Source organism: Bidens hawaiensis, unplaced genomic scaffold (genome assembly GCF_021521415.1).
Source record: "Bidens hawaiensis isolate Kalapana, Puna unplaced genomic scaffold, B.hawaiensis_p1.1 tig00016475_1, whole genome shotgun sequence".
NCBI classification, from domain to species: Eukaryota; Viridiplantae; Streptophyta; class Magnoliopsida; order Asterales; family Asteraceae; genus Bidens; species Bidens hawaiensis.
The window spans coordinates 257665-280808 of record NW_027492515.1 but is presented as its reverse complement, the minus strand read 5'-3'; the positions used below and the strand labels follow the sequence as shown (position 1 = coordinate 280808).

General features: G+C 37.1%; 1 protein-coding gene across 1 annotated transcript; it reads right to left on the bottom strand.

Moving 5' to 3' along the window:
• Nucleotides 1-1450: 1450 nt before the first annotated feature.
• LOC143551635 (uncharacterized) lies at nucleotides 1451-22134 on the bottom strand. Its single transcript, XM_077042027.1, has 19 exons — nucleotides 21979-22134; nucleotides 21819-21870; nucleotides 21402-21492; nucleotides 20538-20680; nucleotides 20357-20447; nucleotides 20118-20250; nucleotides 19851-20026; nucleotides 19730-19787; nucleotides 19571-19610; nucleotides 15107-15232; nucleotides 14657-14878; nucleotides 14097-14535; nucleotides 13361-14010; nucleotides 4169-4306; nucleotides 3928-4067; nucleotides 3334-3582; nucleotides 2929-3187; nucleotides 2347-2822; nucleotides 1451-2146 (listed from the first exon to the last, which is right to left on the bottom strand). The coding sequence occupies exons 1-19, from the start codon at nucleotides 22132-22134 to the stop codon at nucleotides 1451-1453; spliced, it is 4335 nt and encodes a 1444-aa protein (XP_076898142.1).
• Between the last annotated feature and the right edge of the window lie 1010 nt (nucleotides 22135-23144).

Genomic DNA, 23144 nt, shown 5'->3' with positions numbered 1-23144 from the left:
GACACGTCAGCCTGTTCAGGGGTGTTACAACCAACATGCTAGAAGTCAAGTTATTTTTTAAGTGGAAACTATCTATTATATATCAAAATAAAAGTTTATCAAAATAGAAACTTTGTGGCACCAAACTTGTCTTTTATACTATATATATAATATTATGTCACCAGTTTGATGTACTCGATTTTAAATTTAGTGCAATTTAGAAATTTGTAAATTTGGCAAAATATTGCTTGATTTAGTTTAGTAGCTGCTTAATTGGTTTAACTGATGCAAAAGTTACGGTTCAGGATGGCAGTGTTTGGGTTTCTGGACTAAAAATCTATCGAACTCGTGCGTGCCCGCACGTCCCGCGGACACGAATGCAGCTCCGAAAACCCGAGCCCGCATGAAGCGATTTTTTGCATTTGTTTTTGATATTTTCAAATCGTAACTGCTAGTCAATGGTCATTACTTGTTGTTAAATGATCAGTAATAATTATTCGGTTGCTGTAAATAGTCATTATATTTTGTTAATGATTAATCAGTTACAATGACCATTATTACACTTTAACGGGTCATTATTGAGTGAATAATACAGTTATAATCTTGTGATTATAAAACCAGACCATATGCAGAAGTTTAATACACACCGAAAACACACAGCTCTATCTTCTCTCTACAGCATTATTCTTGATTTCGTTCCAGGCAAGTCGTCAAGTCCGGCAGCACACTACGGCTGTTTCGAACCGGTGTACCCTGGGAACAGACCGTGAATCTGTTTAAGGGAATTGTGTCAAACACAAGCCCGATTCAATCTTTCACGTTTATTATTTCTGGTTTATTGTTACAGGTTTAATACAGGATTACCAACAATTCATACGAGGGCATACTCGTGTGAGCTATATGAATTCTAGATATATATGAACTTGAACTGTCGTATTTTGGAAGTAATCATAACTGGATCCACCTATAATAAACCCACCCCTGATTCAGTTCACAATTGGTGAACTGCCAAAATTATAATATCATGTAACTGAAACCATGTGTATTTTTCATGATACTAGTTTCAGTTTTTCAAGTTTTTGTAGACGATAGCAGGTGTGTATTGACGTATTCTAAAAAAACTGGACCTTTTAAGTATAAGCCAACTCTAGATAATGACTGACCTTGACTTTTGTTGATTGTCATGGCAAAACAAAATGCAATAGGAAATTGTCTTCCTTTTAACTTGAAAGGAAGTTTCTTATCCGATGGAGTCAGACTGATGCCACTAATTAAGGTATGATATCCTATATGAGTACCAGAAACAACTTTAGTTTCAATGACACGTCTACCGAGACTAACGACTTGTTGGCGTGTACCGTTGCACAATCCCTTTTTATGATTAATATTCCATAGTAACATAATTGGGACACCAACTTTAAGAACCGAATTATGATTTGGCATTCCAGACGTCTTTATCCCATTTAGAAAATCAGAAGAGTACAATTGGGGGGTCGACATTATCAGAAACAGTTTCAGCTTGATCTAAACTATCGAAACTTAGATACTCGACTTCATCACCAAGAAACAGTGCTAACATACGCTCATTAATTACCTGAACAACCTCATTTAAAGGTGCCAATAGTGCCCGATCTTGAAAGTAAGTAACTTTGTTGAATCTGTCTAACATGTTAGGATATACAAACTGAATTAAATCACCAATTGGATCTAATGAATTCAAAATTAGAAGATCATTTGGAATCTTAACAATTGACTCTCCATCATTTGGACCACCAACGTTCCCTTCACCTATATCCAATAGCCAATCAGCAAACTCTTTGATCTCTTCAAGATTTGAGGATCCACATCCAACTGTAAGCCTCATGTTCTTTGTAAGTTTAAGTAGTTTACATTTTGACCAAATGTACAAAGAATTTATAGAAGCATTTACAAATTCACTTCTAGTACCATTTGTAACAACGAGCAAAATCTGTCGGAAATCACCACCAAAAACAACCACCTTACCTCTAAATAATGCTTCTAAAGTATTTGCGGGATCACCTGCCATAACATCTTTTAACGTCCTGTCCAGTGCTTCAAATGCGTGCTTATGAATCATGGGCTCTTCATCCCAAATAACTAAGGTTGTCTTTTTCAATATTTCATACACGTCTGTATTTCCCTTAACCTAATTTGGAAAAAGAATTATAAACATGATTAATGCAACGAATGTATATTAAAATTGAAATTCAAACATATGAAATTGAATATTAAGAACAAAATATACTTATAATATTTCTAAATGGACATTTTTGTTAAGTCAATAGGAAAAAACAAAAGGTGTGAATAAGATTCGCATGAGGAGATATAGTGTATGATAAATAATACCGGACATTGAGAATCTTCAGTTAGATTAATCGGAATGAGAAATCTTGAGTGGGTTGTTCTACCACCCTCCAATAACAAAGAAGCGATTCCGCTGTAAGCAACGTTCAATACAACTTCTCTCTTAGACCTTATGGAAGCAGATAAGGTTTTCCATAAATACGTTTTGCCTGTACCACCATAGCCATAAACAAAAAATACACCACCTCTTTTAGCAACCAATGAATTCATTATTTCATTAAAAACAACTTGTTGTTCATCTGTTAACGAATTAAAAAGATGATTAAATTCGTTAGACATGGTTTCGGTATCATAAGAAAGTTCTTCAACCATCAATGGATTAGTTGCTCTAGAAATAGAATCCTTGTCTGGAAAAGGCATCTCCTTATACTTTCTGAGAGTTGAGTTATTAGAAACTAAAAAAATTTCAATTTCAAGCAATGCTAGGTTCTTTAGTTGTTCTTCGTTAAGACTCGACTCTGCACAATAAAATAACATTATGTATTCAAAAAAAGTATAAACAAAAATTGTTTAAAAGAAATAATTATGCAGTAAGAAAATGGATTAAAATTTTATAAATCGTACCCGAATTATTTTGATCATTTTGTTGTTTGTATAGAATGCCGTCAAGTAAAAGTTGCCATGTGCTTTCCGAAACAAAATAAGGTCTAGATAAACTGTATGTAATCAACATTGTAGCAAATAAATGTCGAAGATAATAACCGGTGGAGGTATAACTTGCTTCTTGAATGGCTTCTATATACTCTTTGTCGTCATCTAAAAGGCCTCTTGTATCATGCCTCTCTAAAAGTATCACAAACAACTCCATCAACTGTTCGAATGTCTTCAAAACATTTAGGACCTTTAACCTTATTTAATAGAATTCTTAGGTAGTAAGCTTCATTGAACGCGGGTGGAACATCATGAACTCTACCTATTGCAAACCTCTTTTTTCGCAATTCCCATTTACGTTGGTTTTTTTTTTCATACAAACTTTGTTGGAAACTCAGAGTAAGTGAGATGGCTCGCAGACTCATACTTCTTATTACACTCAAACCAACTAGTAAACAATGAATACGCATTAGTGGTTTTGTTAAGTACATCTTCAATATCATCATCAGCACCATATATTACTTGGTGTTCACCAGGTAAATGAAAAGTGAGCCTCATAACTGACGGAAGCCTATAATGCACATCAAATGCAAATATTCTCCATGTGGCTTCGCATGCCAAACATATCTGCAGTCATAAAATGCTTTAATTTCATCCAAATTTGGATCTTGGTTATCATAATTTTTATTTTGTACAAGCGAAATTGTCACTCGATCTGGACCCTTATTAATGTATTTAAACAAATACTTGATTGACCCATCTTGATTGCACCACTCGACGTTTATATGGGCTTAAAAATTTTTTAGTAGAGTCTTGTTACAGGGAACAACACTTCTATTATCTAAATTTATATCTGACTTAACAACATATTCTCCATTATCTCTTCTTTTGTAGACAGGAAAGCCTTCGGAATTGATAGTTGTTTCATTTTGAAATCTTTTTTGGAAAATTCTTGGAACATCTTTTATTAACCATGCAGGTGCATTTAGGGTTAGTGTTCTTGTTCTTGTTTGGAATTTCAGCAGAGATAAAATTATCTATCAGTTGTGGATTATGAATCTTGCTTTCTGCATGCATAAACATGCAAATATGCGCCTGAGGTACCCTCTTTTCTGAAATTCAATCGTGTAAACAACTGCAAAAAAAAAGGAAAAAAAACTATTAAACAATGACCTTTTTAATATTTAATAGTCATAAGATAAAAAGATGTTACCTGCTTGAACCTTTCCAAACAAAGACTTTTCCTTCAACTCTTTAATCATTGAATCAAGCTTGAGCTTAAAAAGTCTGCATAATATATCAGGTCTATCCTTCGATTTTAAGGTAGTATCTTTAAGAAACCTTTTCACTTCTGGCCAATTGGGATTACATGTTATAGTTATGAAAAAATCTGGATAGTCATACCATCTACAAAGGGTCATAGCATCTAGATAATTTTGCATCATATATCGTGCTCCCCCGGTAAATGAGGAAGGTAGAACAACACGCTGACTGTAACACCCCGACCAAAGGCGGATTATACATCGGGGCGCCACATATTGTTTCATTACTCGTGACACTATTGGGTGTCAATATTTAATAAATATATTCATTCGCGCACGCGCAACGTAAACACAAGATAACATAAAGCAACATAAATCATTATATTATAAGGCAAAATATTCGATCAACAATAACTTGTCTTGACACATTTTAATCTAGGTCCAAAAGTAAAAACGTCCTACGTGTCCACAAGCTCCAAATGTAGCTACAGCAAACCTGAACATGTGTTAAAATAAACGTCAAACACTTGCGTGTTGGTGAGAAATCAAGTTTAATAGATAATAGATAACAATAATCACTGCGCGCAACACGTGTATGTCTGGTGTTTAACAAAGGTGTAATCAGATTGTGATCAAGCCTAAATAGATCATAGTTCATAGTTCAATCCGTGCTCCCAAATGAGCACAAAAACAAGAAAACATCTGTGCAAGTGTAAACAAAGAAAACCGTAAACGATAGGTCTCCCGTGTTCATCTAATGGATCCATGAAAACTTCGGAATAGGCCGAACAAAGCGGTTAATGATACACACATACAAATAAACAGCCAAGTAAACGTCCTCAACACATGGGATATTGCGCGACTAAAGTTCATAAACAAGTTTAAGACTCAAGTTTGTACGAACACATGAACATCCCAAAACATTAGAAATAAAAGGGATTAGGTACGAGATTACTCACTTGATAAACGGTGCGGTGAAAGATAAAGCAAGAACCAACTTTAAACAAGCACAAGTTAACCTATAATTAAAGATTATTGTTTTAACGATTGGTTTTAAGTCTTGATTATAAGCTAGCATAATTAATAAGTAAATTATTATATATTATATATTATATATATTACCGGAAAAGCAGGGCAGAACAGGAGGGAAGACGAAGGCAGAGAGAGGAGGCGACTGAGGACAACGACAGAGAGCAAAGGAAGAGAAAGATAATAAGTATTTGTGTGTGTAGTGTTAAGAAAATAGCATTATTATTTATAGGGAAACCCTAGGGAACACAATCCCTAGAAAAGGGGAAAAGATCTTTAACAGGATCAAGCAAAAGATAACAAAAGCAAAAAGGTTCCAAAAGCAAAAGATATGGAAAGATATGGCAGCAGGGGAACAGGAAAAAGGGCTGACAGGTAACAGTAAACAGGCATGGGAGGGTCAGATAAAGGTACTGGTCAAAGCATGGAAAAGCAGATCTCAAAAGATAATGTCAGTCACTTTTTCTGCCAACCAAGGGGTTGGTGCGCATGCTGCGCCGAAAGTAACTTTTCAGACAAGATAGGTCAGGTCAACAGCACAGAAGATAAGACATCACAAAAGTAAACGGCTGGATTAAACAGACTCAAGGGTTAAGCGCGAGAAGGCTCGAGCGCGAAGGCAGACAGAACCAACCTTTGCGCACTGCGGGAAGAACTACAATTCTAAGCGCTCTGCGGGGACAGTTCGCCTCGCGTATCGCAGCAACAGATGGTCTTCACGCAGGCTTCCTTGTAAGGAGTCTGGCCCGTGGAACTGCGCAGACATCCTTAGGCGGGAAGAAACAAAGGACAGGAGAGGGGTTCAAGGCTTAAGGGCGGGACGGCGACAAGAGAGAAAAGAGAAGGCGGGACGGCGGAAAGAAAGAGAGAGAGAAAGAGGCGGGAAGAAGAAAAATATATTTTTAAAAAGTAAAATATAAGTATAAATAAATATTAAATCATAACAGAAAGAGATCGGATTAGAGAAACGGGTACCTGGGTCGGGTCGGATGGGGCAGATGTCACAGTCTCCCCTACTTTAAGAAATTTCGTCCCGAAATTTATCTCGAAGTAGGTTGCGCAGAGAACAGGTGCGGGTACTTGATCTTCATTTGATCTTCCCTTTCCCATGTAAACTCGGCTCCGCGCTTGGACTCCCAGCGAACTTTCACGATAGGGATGCGACTGCGCTTGGTTTGCTTAACCTCGCGATCCATAATCTCAACAGGCTTCTCAACAAAATGCATGGATTCGTCAACTTGAACTTCATCAAGTGGAATGTGAAGGTTCTCGTCGGCTAAACACTTCTTGAGATTGGATACATGGAACGTTGGATGCACATTGCTGAGCGCGGGCGGCAGGTCTAGTTTGTAGGCAACTTTTCCCACACGCACGAGAATCTTGAATGGACCAACATAACGAGGAGCAAACTTACCTTTCTTCCCAAAGCGGACAACACCCTTCCAGGGCGACACTTTGAGGAGAACAAGATCACCAACTTGAAATTCGAGAGGCTTCCGCCTACGATCTGCGTAACTCTTCTGTCGGCTTCTGGCAGTCAGCAGATGATCACGGATCTTGGCGATTTTATCGGTTGTCTCTTGAACTAGTTCGGGTCCTGTGATTTGTACTTCTCCCACTTCGCTCCAACAAATCGGGGAGCGGCACTTACGACCGTAAAGTGCTTCAAATGGGGCCATACCGATACTGGAATGATAGCTGTTATTATAAGAGAACTCGGTCAAAGGCAGGTGCGAATCCCAATTACCTCCAAAATCAAGAACACAAGATCGGAGCATATCCTCAAGGGTTTGAATGGTTCGCTCAGACTGTCCGTCAGTCTGAGGATGATATGCAGTACTCATGTCCAAGCGAGTTCCTAGCGCAGATTGGAGAGATTTCCAAAAGCGAGATATAAAACGGCCATCACGATCGGATATGATGCTCAAGGGAGTACCATGACGGCAGACAATTTCCTTGACATATAGATGTGCAAGTTGTTCAACACGGTAGGTTTCACGAATGGGCAGAAAGTGGGCAGACTTAGTCAAACGGTCCACTATTACCCAAATGCTATCATGTTTGCTTGTTGTCAAAGGTAACTTTGTAATAAAGTCCATTGCTATACATTCCCATTTCCATGTAGGAATTTCTGGTTGTTCGAGCAAACCAGATGGGCGTTGATGTTCAGCTTTTACCTTAGAACAAGTCAGGCATTTAGCTACGAACACAGCAATATCCTTTTTCATACCGGGCCACCAATAAGTAATGCGCAAATCCTTGTACATCTTATCAGCGCCGGGATGAATAGAATACCGAGATTTATGCGCTTCACTCAGGATATCAGCGCGAAGATTCTCATCAAAGGGAATCCATATGCGATTGAGATAGCAGAGAATTCCACTCAGATTAGGGACAAAATGTGCTTCCGCGCCACACGCTAACTCGGCGCGAAGGTTACCATTGCTGATGGATGCGCGCTGCGCGTCACGAATGCGTGATTCAAGGTTGCTTTGAATCGGCGCGAAGTGAAGCTGGGTGCGCGGCAAGATACAGTTAAGCTGGCAGGGTTTTCGGCTGAGCGCATCGGCTACCACATTAGCCTTACCAGGATGATACCGGATCTCACAATCGTAATCGCTGATGAGTTCGTTCCATCGGCGTTGTCTCATGTTAAGTTCCTTTTGATCAAAAATGTGCTGAAGGCTTTTATGGTCGGTGTAGAGGATACACTTAGTACCATAAAGGTAGTGTCTCCAGATCTTCAAGGCAAATACCACTGCGCCTAGTTCGAGGTCGTGAGTTGTATAATTCTTTTCATGAACCTTGAGTTGCCTTGATGCGTAAGCGATAACCTTGCCTCGTTGCATAAGAACACAACCGAGACCTTGGTTGGAAGCATCGCAATACACGACAAAATCTTCATTACCCTCAGGTAGCGCAAGGACAGGAGCTTCACACAACAAACGCTTGAGCGTTAGAAAGGCTTCTTCTTGCTTCGAGCCCCAAATATACGGTTTACCTTTGTGCGTCAGAGCGGTTAAAGGCAATGCGATCTTTGAGAAGTTCGAAATAAATCTCCGGTAGTAACCAGCTAAGCCCAAGAAGGAACGGATTTCGGTAGGAGTGGTCGGTGTAATCCAGTTCTTGATTGCTTCAATTTTGGATGGGTCGACATGAATACCCATCTTGTTCACAATATGGCCAAGGAACTGTACTTCATCAGACCAGAATTCACACTTGGAGAGCTTGGCAAAGAGCTGCTCGGCTCTAAGCTTTTGCAACACCAACCGAAGATGTTGCTCATGCTCGGTCTTGGTTTTGGAATAAATCAGAACATCATCGATAAACACAATCACGAATTTATCCAAGAAAGGCCTACACACCCGATTCATTAAATCCATGAAAACGGCGGGTGCGTTGGTTAAACCGAAGGACATGACCAAGAATTCAAAATGGCCATAGCGGGTTCGAAAAGCAGTCTTGGGAATATCTTCATCGCGGATGCGCAACTGGTGATAGCCAGAGCGGAGATCGATCTTGGAGAAACAAGAGGCACCTTGGAGTTGATCAAAGAGGTCGTCAATGCGCGGTAAGGGAAACCGGTTCTTAATGGTGAGTTTGTTCAACTCGCGGTAATCGATACACATGCGAAACGTACCATCTTTCTTTTTAACGAACAACACCGGAGCACCCCAGGGCGAAGAGCTAGGGCGAATGAATCCTTTAGCGGTCAACTCTTGAAGTTGACTTGCCAATTCTTGCATTTCAGCGGGTGCAAGACGATAAGGAGATTTGGCTACGGGGGAAGCACCAGGGACAAGATCAACACGAAACTCGACTTCACGAGCGGGAGGGATACCAGGAAGATCATCGGGAAAAACTTCAGGGAAGTCACGCACAATAGGGATTTCGCGAAGTTTCTTCTTTCCTTCATCGGGTTTAACCACATGGGCTAAAAATGCAATACACTTCTTCCGCATGAGTCTTTGGGCTTCGGCGCAAGACATAAGCTTAAGACCACTGGAGGGTTTCTCGCCGTAGATGTGAAGATCACCGTTTTCTCGAGGAATGCGAATCAACTTCTTGGCGCAAATAACTTCGGCGCGATTCTTCGAGAGCCAGTCCATGCCAATAATAACATCAAAACTTCCAAGAGGCATGGGGATGAGGTCGATTAGAAAATCGTTTTCATTAAGGTTAAGCGTGCAATCCTTAATCACGGAGTTAATTAAAACAGTTTCACCATTAGCCAATTCAACTGAAAAATTTTCTTTTAAGTTATCGCGCGGTCGCGCAAGCTTCTGCTCAAACGTGCGAGAAATAAAACTTCTATCGGCGCCAGTATCAAAAAGTACAGATGCATATTGTCCGTTAAGCAAAAATGTACCATTAACTACGTCATTATTCGCTTGCGCTTGGTGCGCGGTTATGTTAAAAGCTCGTCCGTGCGTCACTTGGTTGGAAATTTGGTTAACCGGATTTGCTTGTGTGATTTGCACTTGTAGTCTCGGGCACGCGTTCCGGAAATGACTGGGATCACCGCAGTTAAAGCACGACCTGGGTCGTGGATTAGGGTAAGTTGGTTGAGGGTTTTGCGGGTAGGTTGGTGGTGTTTGTGCGATTGGGTTGGCGGGAGGGACTCTACAGAACTCGGCAGAGTGACCAACGCGGCCACATCGGTTACATTGTCGACACGGGGTTTGGGTTGGGTGGTGAAATCTACAGGTTGGGCAGAAGGGTTGGTTTCCTGTGTAGGGTTTCTTAGTTGGCGGGGCAGGGAGTGCGGGATTGGTTAAGGCATAGTTGTGGACTGCAGGTGTTGGGTAGGCTGACAGTGGGGTAGGCGCGTAAACTGGGGGTTGGTAGGTGGGTTGCTGGACAATGGGCGGGCTGATAAGCGCGTAAACTTGTCTGCGCCTACGCTTCGGGTTGTTATGGTTTGAGGATTCTGGTTTGGTTTCTGTTGGTTCAGGGGCAGTCTTAGTGGGTTTGGTCTTCTCAGTTCCTCGCAGGAACAGGGTTCCTGCTCTGACATGGTTGTCGCTGAGCACAGCGGCCAACTCGATGGCGTCAGAGAGGGTTAGTGGGTTCCTGGCCCATACAGAATCTTGAATTTCCATGGGGAGACCCCCAAGGAACTTCTCGATAGCTCGGCGGGAAGGGGTAACTAGGTGAGGGACAAGCAAACTTAGTTCATGGAAGCGCGTCGCGTACTCGCGCGCTTCACCACTGTATTGTTTAAGATTCCAAAATTCTTCCTCCAGGTGCTTTACTTCGTTGGGAGGGCAGAACTCTCGCGTCAAGATTTCCTTGAATTCCTCCCAAAGCATGCTAGAAGCACCCTCTGCGCCACGCGCATGAGCTACTCCGTTCCACCAAGTAAGCGCCCTTGATTCCAGGACACTAGAGGCATATAAGGTTCGTCGGTCTGGAGGGCATTGGGTATGGAGGAAAGTGTTTTCAATTTTCTCGAGCCATTGGAGCATCACGGTGGCTCCTTCAAGCCCTGTGAATTTCGGAGGGTTACCCGCATTGAAGGATTTAATATTGTATCCGGAGGGGTTGGTATTGTTTTGGCTCAAAGCTTGGGCTATTGCGGCGGCCATTTCCTGGGAACGTTGCTGTCTACGCCTGCGCAAGGCTTCTCTCCTTTGATAACGAGCTGATAGCGGAGGCATTCTATAAAAGTTTTAGTTTTCGTTAATATCTTAGCGCAAAGTATAATCTTATAAAGCTTGGTTTCGCGGGGTTAGATACCATCAACAGTTAAAGTAAAACATGAATTTGAATGCAAACTTAATACATATAACAAATTCGAATCGAGAATCGACAATTCATGTATCACCATGACTTTCCGAATTCTCAATTTAAAATGACGAGTAAACGAGTATTGGAGATTGACGATTCATGTATCACCATGACTTTTCAATCCTCAATATAAAATATACAAGAAAATGAGTATTGGAGGTTGACAATTCATGTATCACCATGACTTTTCAAGTCTCCAACCTCAGAACATAATCGTAAATGGAATTTGAAAATCAACTATTCATGTATCACCATGACTTTTCGGATTTTCAATTCCAACAAACGAATATGTAAGTAAAATTAATAAAAATCGAAATTCAGCAAAAATCGAAATATCGCGAAATAAAACATAAAACCATACGCTGCGTCTGCGCAAGCATATTTATAAATAACGAGTAATTAACAATAAGCGCGCAAACATGAGATTTCTCTCATGCGCGAGAGGGGACTCTTAGGTATTCTAGGCCGTTACGTCTAACCACCTATCCTAAAGTCAACGAGCTCTGATACCAATCTGTAACACCCGACCAAAGGCGGATTATACATCGGGGCGCCACATATTGTTTCATTACTCGTGACACTATTGGGTGTCAATATTTAATAAATATATTCATTCGCGCACGCGCAACGTAAACACAAGATAACATAAATCAACATAAATCATTATATTATAAGGCAAAATATTCGATCAACAATAACTTGTCTTGACACATTTTAATCTAGGTCCAAAAGTAAAAACGTCCTACGTGTCCACAAGCTCCAAATGTAGCTACAGCAAACCTGAACATGTGTTAAAATAAACGTCAAACACTTGCGTGTTGGTGAGAAATCAAGTTTAATAGATAATAGATAACAATAATCACTGCGCGCAACACGTGTATGTCTGGTGTTTAACAAGGGTGTAATCAGATTGTGATCAAGCCTAAATAGATCATAGTTCATAGTTCAATCCGTGCTCCCAAATGAGCACAAAAACAAGAAAACATCTGTGCAAGTGTAAACAAAGAAAACCGTAAACGATAGGTCTCCCGTGTTCATCTAATGGATCCATGAAAACTTCGGAATAGGCCGAACAAAGCGGTTAATGATACACACATACAAATAAACAGCCAAGTAAACGTCCTCAACACATGGGATACTGCGCGACTAAAGTTCATAAACAAGTTTAAGACTCAAGTTTGTACGAACACATGAACATCCCAAAACATTAGAAATAAAAGGGATTAGGTACGAGATTACTCACTTGATAAACGGTGCGGTGAAAGATAAAGCAAGAACCAACTTTAAACAAGCACAAGTTAACCTATAATTAAAGATTATTGTTTTAACGATTGGTTTTAAGTCTTGATTATAAGCTAGCATAATTAATAAGTAAATTATTATATATTATATATTATATATATTACCGGAAAAGCAGGGCAGAACAGGAGGGAAGACGAAGGCAGAGAGAGGAGGCGACTGAGGACAACGGCAGAGAGCAAAGGAAGAGAAAGATAATAAGTATTTGTGTGTGTAGTGTTAAGAAAATAGCATTATTATTTATAGGGAAACCCTAGGGAACACAATCCCTAGAAAAGGGGAAAAGATCTTTAACAGGATCAAGCAAAAGATAACAAAAGCAAAAAGGTTCCAAAAGCAAAAGATATGGAAAGATATGGCAGCAGGGGAACAGGAAAAAGGGCTGACAGGTAACAGTAAACAGGCATGGGAGGGTCAGATAAAGGTACTGGTCAAAGCATGGAAAAGCAGATCTCAAAAGATAATGTCAGTCACTTTTTCTACCAACCAAGGGGTTGGTGCGCATGCTGCGCCGAAAGTAACTTTTCAGACAAGATAGGTCAGGTCAACAGCACAGAAGATAAGACATCACAAAAGTAAACGGCTGGATTAAACAGACTCAAGGGTTAAGCGCGAGAAGGCTCGAGCGCGAAGGCAGACAGAACCAACCTTTGCGCACTGCGGGAAGAACTACAATTCTAAGCGCTCTGCGGGGACAGTTCGCCTCGCGTATCGCAGCAACAGATGGTCTTCACGCAGGCTTCCTTGTAAGGAGTCTGGCGCGTGGAACTGCGCAGACATCCTTAGGCGGGAAGAAACAAAGGACAGGAGAGGGGTTCAAGGCTTAAGGGCGGGACGGCGACAAGAGAGAAAAGAGAAGGCGGGACGGCGGAAAGAAAGAGAGAGAGAAAGAGGCGGGAAGAAGAAAAATATATTTTTAAAAAGTAAAATATAAGTATAAATAAATATTAAATCATAACAGAAAGAGATCGGATTAGAGAAACGGGTACCTGGGTCGGGTCGGATGGGGCAGATGTCACACTGACCAACTGTAGAAAGATCAGTATTTCCAGTTGATTGAATACCTCGTAAACTTTCGTACGTATCACACCTAAGATCATGTTGTTTAGCGCGGATATAATGTAACCTTTGAGCCTCAATCATGGTATATTCGTCAACTAACATCTGCTGAAACAAACGCCTACCATTTAACGTCACTGAAAATTTATTTGGCCTATCTTGAATCCGATATGCAAAAAACTCACGCATTGTAACCTTCTTACGTTTGGCTGTAGATGAAGACGTAACATTTTTATGAAGTATGTTAACCTGATAACCATCCTCACCAAAAGGATAGAACAACGGGTACTGTAGAGGAACATATGATGGGTGAAGTTCACTTATACACTTTAATGTACCACATTTTTTAGTTACAATTATATCTCTGTTATCAACAGCATCACTAATATCGCCAACGATTAAAGCAACAACTTCAGAAGCGGATGGTAAATTATAAGTCCTTGCATCATATTGTCTTGTTCCAATAATACGCAACTTTAAATCCATTTGTGGGTTTTGTTGAAAACAATCCCGTACCATTCGATACGCTTGAACCAAATGATTATGTGAATCTAACATCGTCTTAAGATAATTAATTATATCATTTTCTTGATTATTGACCATTTTTTTAGTGTCACTACAAAAAAAACGATACATATATTAAAAAACTGTACAAAAATATATATGATAATAAAAATTGTCGATTAGTATTGTTGTTAATACCTAAAAACACTTTGACGATTTGAAATCTCGTTTTCAGTGTCATAGATGTAAAGTTGAGCAAACTGAGGTTTACGCCCATCTAATGGAAGAAGACTTCCCAAACAATGATAGTTTTCACCACTAAGTCTAAACGTATATGGAGCATTTCCTCTGTTTAGAGAATTGTCAATCTTTCCACCCATAGACGTAAACGAAAACATTGAATTGAAACGTCTAATGTTTTTCAAGAAATACTTGCTCATTGCGCTTTGACCACGAAATAATTGAATATAACTTTCATCAGGTTGCCTAACATCCGAAAGTTCAACTTTTCCATTATAACAACATGGAGAAAAACCTCCATCAACGTTACTCTTCTTCCCTCCCTTAACTTCAGCTTTCCACAAAAATGCATTGCAACTTGGACACATAACGGATTGATTACCATGATCAAGATATTCTACATAAAGTTATAAGGAAGAGAAGTTTAAGTTACTTAGTATAGATATACAATATTATTATATATATATAGATATATATAATTCAATCTTCATTTTACTGATATAAAAATATAAAATTACCTGAAGATATCCCTTTAAAAACACCTACAACGTTCTCATCACTAAAAACTGTAGCATGTTCATTTAAATCAGACATCCGTACAGGTTCAATACTGGTTAACTTTCTTTGCCTTTTACGAACGGTTGACGATGGCTCTGCAATGTCCTTAACAACACGAGAAGAATATCTCAACGTGTTAGACATGTTTGCAGCAACATTAACGTTAGATTTGATAATACGACCTTATGACAACGACAAAAATAATAGTTAAGTATAAACTCTCAAACCATTTTTTTCGTATAAAACTTCAAACTTACATTAAGATATAGTTTTTAAATAAATATCTAACAATTAAATTTGAACCAAATATTTCCTAACTAATATTTTCACATACTTGTAAGTTTTTTATATGTTTAAAAATAACAGAAAAAATCAAAGATAAATATTACTTATAGGGAAAAGTCAAATACTTGAAGATGAATTTTGTGATGCATTTTTCGTTAAATCCTTTGAAGCAGATCGTTTGCCATCTAAAATTAATCGTCTTTCTTTTTGTTTGGAAGCAGGAGAGTTTACATCTGCTGTACACATTTTCTCTGCAAATACAAACAAAAATAATAAAAAAATGCACAAAAAGGTATATCATAAAGCCGTTATATTAAAATTTTGGGTAAGATGTAATGACGGTTTGTAGAGGAAGACACAAGAATATATGATTGTAGTCTTAAATCATGTACTGTTGGCTTTTGACATAAAATAGTAAAGAGAGATATATATTAAAGTTAAGTGTAATAAATAGTTAACTAAAACAATGTAAAACGACAAAATAAATTATAGTAGATAACCGATAGAATTGGTGGCAGACGACCAAATATGATTGTTTGAACTAACAATTTATCCACTTATTAAAACTTAGTATTAGTAAAGATTTAATAAAGAAGAAATTAACGATTTTGAATCCTTGAAAAACAATCAATGATTAAAATTAAGAAAACCTCAAAATAATAATGTATTTTTAACAACGAAGCTACTCCTAAATATAGGTGATCAAATCGGGTTGGTCAAAGGAACCGGAACCGGTTCAGAACCGGTTCCATTAGTCAACATCACTGTTTAAACCGGTTCCATGGTCGAACCGGTTAGAGAACCGAACCGGTTCCCCAACCCTCGGACCCGGAACCGGTGGAACCGGTTCTGACCGGTTCCTAAACCGGTTCTTACACTGTAACCGGTTCCAACCGGTTACAGTGTAAAATATTATTTTTTTTTTCGTTTTTCGTTTCCGCTGCTTGTGTAGGTGATGATTTGTGTTCTTCTGATTTCTGAAGAGGCTCATGCTACTTTTGTTGTTCACCCACAGAGCAATGGTAAACAACATATTGAACTTAATGCTATGAGTGTCAGCGTGTTTGAATTGATTAGTCTGTATCGTGTATCGTGTAATGGTGAACTTAAATCTGTATCGTGTTACATTTGTTGAGTTTGCTATGTATTATAGTCTTTTGGCTTACGCAAGTCAAATGCTGAATTATAATCAAGAGCGGTGTTATACGATTCGTATTTGTATAACATGTTAAATAAAAAAAACAATTAACATAAAATTCATTTTATTTACTTTAAGAAGTTCAAAAAAAAAAGGTTACATGTTTTAAAATATTCAAAAACAAACTAACAAAACATTAAACTTATAAATATAAAGTTGTGACATATTATTTCTAGAAAAGCCTTCTTGTTCGTCGTAATTATTGAGTGGCGACTTATTCATCAGAATTACTTGTAGAAACGCCTTCTTGTTCGTCGTGCACTCGAACATCAAGTGGTGTTTCGTCTTCCAGAGTGGTTACGTGTTGAACACGATCGATTGAGTCCAAGTGATCCTTCAAGCAAATGCACATCTCCACCGACTCCGAATTCAGTCTTGTTCTTCTCACCGATATTACCCTGCCACTAAGAGAAAAAGCAGATTCCGAAGCTACCGTAGAAGCTTGGGCGGTTAGTAAATCACGGGCCATGGTGGCAAGAATCGGAAACTCGGTTTCCTTTACCTTCCACCAAGCCAAAACATCAAAAGTGCCATATTCCTCTTCGGATAAACCGGTAGAGAAATCATATGCACTATACCTTCCTAGTTCGCTTGAAGGGGTGTTACCCCTTTGTTTTTTAGCCGTTACGTTGCGAACGGTGTTCATAAGGCTAATCATGGGGTCTCGTACTCTAGGAGCACTTGAACTTGATGAAGACCCCCCCGGCGTAGGCATGTGTATGTTTGACCCATATTTATTTATATAAAAGTCATACATAAATTTAAAATTCAAGTTAAAATCATTTTGTACCTCTGTTGAAAAGTTTGGGTCAACTTCATGCATATCTAAGGCTGAAAAAATTTCGTCTATCACACATTCTACCCCCGTAACATTTAACATTGGGTTTAAAGCGGCGGCGCAAGTAAAAATCGGTGGCAATTCAAGAAAGTATTTTTTTAATTTAAACTTCATTGGTAATATGATGTTTGAAAACATTGGACTTTTATTTTCAAATTCTTTAAGATTGTTAACGATTAAAAATAACTCCGAAAGAACCAAGGGACTTGTCGGATAATACGTTCCCGATAGTTTCGTAGTTGATGTTTTAAAAACTTCAAGAAAAGTCGATAAGTCATTGATAATTTCCCATTTCTCATTTGAAAAGGGGATTGCCAAATCATTCTCGGCAAGACTAGAATGAAACATTTGTAAAGTGTCTCTTTGTTTCAAAGCACTTTGAAACATTATGCAAGTGGAATTCCATCGATGAGGTACATCCCAATTAGCTCCCAAAGCTTTTCTTCCCGTATCTTTACAAAATTTTCTATAATCCATTTGTCTTTTTTTACTTTTCTTAAAAACTTCATGTAGCATTACTCTAAAATCGTTTATAACCGATGTAACCTCATCCGAAGCAAGTCCGTCTTGCACGATTAAATTAATGATATGTGCAACACACCTTGAGTGAAAAAATACACCATTGCAAATCGGCGTATATTTCAATTTTAATTTATCAACCGCCGATGTATTATTCGACGCGTTATCAAATGCAATTGAAAATATTTTATTTTCTAGTTTATAAGTTTTTATAACATAATCTAAAATTTCAAACAAATTATCTCCCGTATGTGGATACTCAAAGAGTTCGAAAGCAATGGTGCGTTTCATCATTTCCCACGATGACGGGTCTACCCAATGAGCGGTGACACAAAGATAAGATTCGGGTAGACCATGTGGAGCCGACCAAACATCAGTAGTTAAGTTTATTCCCATATTTATATTTTCAAAATATGCAATTAGTACCTCTTTGGCCTTCTTCCACAATTTTAAACAATAACGTTTAAGAGTATGACGACTTACGTGAGTGTATTGTGGTTGAAGCGTATCTCGAATCATGGCGGTTAAGCGAGGGTTGTCGAAGTGGCTAAACGGCAAAGCTTCTTGAATCACAAACTTCGCCATACGATCTTGAACTCGATCAATTTGGTATGTAAATATTCCGCCTTCACTATCCATTTGCGTTTGTTGCGACTCGACGTTCTGTTTCAACGCCCTGCAATACGGTCTTTCGATGTGTTTCTTCAAATTTGAATTCGAAAGTGGGTTTAAATAAATCCCACAAAACTTGCACCGAGCCTTCAATGAATGGTCACTCAATTCAACCAAATCCCAATTGCACCAAATCTCTTGATTACGATTATGAGGTACAATACGAACGAAACTTGGTCCGGCGGTGGAACCTTGACCAACCGATGATTGTGAGGCAGCCATAACAACAAATATGAATATAGAAGAAGAGAAAACAAGAGATTAGAGAACTCAGAACGTTGTAATAGCGTTTTTTTGTATTTTTTTGCGTTCGGGTTTGCGTTTTGAGTGTTGTGATGAACCCATTACATCAAATACCTATTTATACTAGTAGTGGGGTGTTTGGGGAGCCAAAAAACGGCCATTTTTGACCCCAACGGTCAAAAAACGGCCATAAAACCGTTTCCCAACGGCTAGAACCACTCCAACGGCTATAACCGGTTCCGAACCGGTTCCGGTCGAACCGGTTCCAGAACCGGTTCCGGTTCGGTTCCGGTTCCTACCCGGTCCACCTCCAAACATGTCAAACCGGTCCCGGATCGTCGGGTTGAAACGGAACCGAACCGGTTCCTACGAAAAACGGGTAGGAACCGGTTCGGTTCCGGTTCGGTTCCACCGAACCGGTTCCAGGAACCGGTTTTGTTGTCCACCTCTACTCCTAAATGCTCCTCTTATAAGCCAGTTATATCTGAAAGTTGCAACATTTCTACCTTAGACCTTTAAGATAGAGGGCGACACCTTACCATCACACCATTCAAAATACGAAGTTAAACATAAGTAAAAGAGAGTTCGATGTCAACAATGTTTGTAATTTCATTGTCTGAATGGTTTATGTGACTACAATGTCCAAAATCCTTTAACTACATCAATGCAATCTAAAAGTTGTCCATGCGCATATACCGTAATTAAATAAAGACGTAGATAAATATGAATAAGGTAACATCACACTACATATCAAAACTCTTAATTACCGTAAATATATTGCTAAAATTTCAAGACGCATAGTTAAGAAAGAAAACAGAATATACCCTTTAAAGTTTTACTAATATAGAAAATGTTTTGTTAAAGGAAGTTGAGTAATACAAAATATAACAAACAAATAATACAAAATTTGTAATTTAAAGTATAACAAACAAATAATACAAAATAATTATGTTCTAATTATTTAAGATAATTACCGGAGGAATCAAAACCCTTTTCTCAATTTGTGAAATAATTTCGTGATCATCAGTAAGCTTGGAAATCCCATAGGTCTTCCACATTATTTCTGAAGTTGAAGTCGGCAATGTCAACTTTGAAAGAAAATTTTCTTTTCTAACAAACTATTCAACTCAATGGGAAATCCACCCCTTGCAATCCCATTCTGTAGTAAATTAAACCAAAAAAGTTAAAAGACATGTCGGACGAAAAGAGAAGACACGATACACGAAAGAAAATTAGACATGTTAATTAAATAATTTGCACAAGTAAATAAACGCAAACCTCATCTTCAACAACAATCAAATCACTGGCTGGTTTGTTAATAAGCAACTTAGCATCTCTATCAAAGAGGGTCAACGAAACAACTCCAGTGGAATCTTACACCCTTATCTTTATCTTATACCTAAGTGTAGGGACAACACCTAATGTGTTGCATCTTGTATTTTTACATTCATAAGCGTTGCCACCTTCAACAACATTAACAATTAGTTTACGACTAGAAGTGCTACACCCAATGTAATACCAATCTGTATCTGGACATATAGCTTTTATTGTTCCGAGCAAAATGATACTTTTTGGCTGTAAAAAAGTAACAATATAATTAGTCGTTATACAATAGGGTATAAGAGACAAATAGGAGACGCCACGAAACTTTTAACCACTAACTTACCACGAGTATTGTGCAAATCTCGCAAATATTATAGAAAGATGTTTTCAAAAACTCGTCATCAAGAGATGACAATAACTTCACTGGAATTGGTCTGCAAATGTTAACATCATTTCCATTTAGCAATCCAAACAATCTGTAGATGATAAATTATGTTATTACATAAAATTAACGTATTCAAAAATATTTAGGATAAAAAACAAAATATTTAGGATAAAAAATAGACACTAATTGTTATATACCTGTTTTTGTATTCCTCAATTTCAAACAAGTAGTCATTGATAAACATACGACTCACACCCGATCCAAAGGAATTGGATATATAAACTTTCTCTAAAAAATTAAAGATTATAGAATGACATAATATATTGAAGATGATAATTTTGGAAGATAAATGAATTAAAGTAGAATTAATATAATTACCTTTATTATTAAAACCGGTATAATATTTTACTCTACCAAATTGAAGTAGAATAATTGCTTGGCTTTCCTCAAAATGATTAATGACGTATTTAGACAATTGTGAGGCATAATCATCCCAGAGTGTAAGACAAACACAATTTCCACTGGAAAAAATGTAGATGTTAATTATATAACATGTTATAAATTATGTGACTACAATGTCCAAAATCCTTTAACTACATCAATGCAATCTAAAAGTTGTCCATGCGCATATACCGTAATTAAATAAAGATGTAGATAATAAATATGAATAATGTAACATCACACTATATATCAAAACTCTCAATTACCGTAAATATATTGCTAAAATTTAAAGACGCATAGTTAAGAAAGAAAACAAAATATACCCTTTAAAGTTTTACTAATATAGAAAAATGTTTTGTTAAAGGAAGTTGAGTAAAGATACGTTTATTTTTAGTAACAAACTAATCATTTAACCCATAAACCCAATACCATTTTAAACGTTGAAATTTCAACTGCATTCCTTTAATCCCTACTTTGTAAAGTCAAGTATATAAAAATAGTCGTAAGTAAATTTATATAAATCTTAAATAATCAGACAACTTTCATGAATTCAAATGAAAAAAAATAAATTGAGTCATCTTATCAATTTTCTAAGATAAGTAATATCAATTGTTAAAATGAAAGAAGGTAAAATGAAAGTGTATCACTGTTATAAATAAGTTATGTATTAGTGGATTTGCATATATCAGTCTTATATGTTATTTATTCTGGAAATTTAGTATTTTTAAAAATTTAATATATCTACCAAAAAGTTAAACTACAATTTTTAAAGATATGTTAAATAGGTATCAATAGTATTACCTTAAATCGGAGATCTCCATGGTACGTTTGTTTTTGTATTTAAAGTTTGACCAGTTGCTTTTGAAGATGTGAACCACATGACCAATGACATCTACCAAAATCAAATAAAAATATTAGTTGAGATACAAACTTGCATAATTAATAAAAAAATCTATCAAAGATATAAAAAATATATTATTTATATATAAAATTATGTGTTTACCTATAGTGGACTTCAAAGGAATCTCTTTGTTAATTATTGATTGAAAAGACGTTATTTTAAAACCACACATACGACCTTCAAAGTCTTCACATAGATTGACATGGGTGTTTGGTCCCAACACCAACTTGTTTGGACAATCAATTACTCTATAGTTGGAAGTATTCAAACCCATGCCGGGATTCATAATTGTTAGAGTAGAGTTTTCGTTCAAAAACCTTTTGAAACGACAAATGTCGGGTTTGAAAACCGTAGCTTGCATTCTATTCTCTTGTCATGAAATAATAATATAATAAAACAGAAGCATGTGTAAATAATTCATGAAAAGAGTAGTAATTTTTAAAGAGAAAGGAAAATATAAAATCATAAAAAACTTACAGATTGATCTATGAGGACCATTTCCATCAAGAAGTCTTCATTGGCATTTTTGTTATCCTTGACGCTCCATACTCTCAATACTCTAACCTTAACTGTTGACGGAGATGTTTTGAGAACATCAATTTCGTTCAACATTGTAAAGTTTTGAACCTCCATTGTAATCTGTGTTTGAATTAAATGATAGAAGACTTTAGTGAAATAATATGTTTAAATATAGAAATTAAATAACAGTTGAAAAACTTACTTGGTAAAAGCTTCAAGTGAAGAAGATTGATATGAATGTGGATGGAGAATGCATATACAATTAGATATTATATAGTACGTATGGAGATGTTTAATTTTGTTAAACATCGTAATTTTAGGAACCTCCTTTCTAATTAAATAGTAAATACAAAAATTTTGTTATTAATTAAATATAATATAAACCCATGAATAAATACCATATAAATAAAGAATATAATTTCGTCTCAAAAAACGGAGCTTGATTTTGGGAACTACCAAAATTAAGTATGCAGAAAATTAAGCATTAACCATTAATTATCCTAAATATAGTTGGTCTAAATATAGTTAAGGTAGTTGAAGTTGATCTGTTGTTAATATTAATAATACAATTAATAGTACAAATATAGTTTGTATGTTTAGTAGCTAGAACTTGTGCTAGTTTTGTTTTGCGCTTATGTTTTGTCTAATGACATTGGGCTACGGATAATTAATCGTACAAATATAGTTTGTATGTTTAGTAACAGAAAACTAACCATTAAGCATTAACCATTAAGCATCCTAAATATAGTATATCGAAAATTTAAGTATTTAATTTGTAAATTGAATAATTTTAATTGTAGTCAAACAATAAGTTTAATTTGGCCATGAATAACTTTAATTGTAGAAGTATCCTAAGTAGTAAATAATTTATATTGCTAAGAATAAGAATAATAACAACTAACAATAACAAAATAAGAAATCAGCAATAATACGAGACAATAATATATTGCTAACTTTCGTAACTCATGTCATCTATGTCGAGTCACACATCCCGGTGTTGAGTCAAGAAACACATTGCTAACCACAAGTTCATCTCAACGCCCAACCGTTTATAACCGGAGAGTATTGGTCATAATATTTAAAGATATTGTTTAAACATATTCAAAAATTATAATATTTACCCA

Bases quoted from the DNA above. Each gene is read 5' to 3' on its own strand.
- LOC143551635 (XM_077042027.1), bottom strand. From the start codon at position 22,134: ATGGAGGTTCAAAACTTTACAATGTTGAACGAAATTGATGTTCTCAAA. The intron at 21,493-21,818 runs GTTTTTGAACGA...TGATTTTGGTAG, and splicing joins GACATTTGTCGTTTCAAAAG to ATGTCATTGGTCATGTGGTT. The intron at 2,147-2,346 runs GTATTATTTATC...TTTCCAAATTAG, and splicing joins CTGAAGATTCTCAATGTCCG to GTTAAGGGAAATACAGACGT.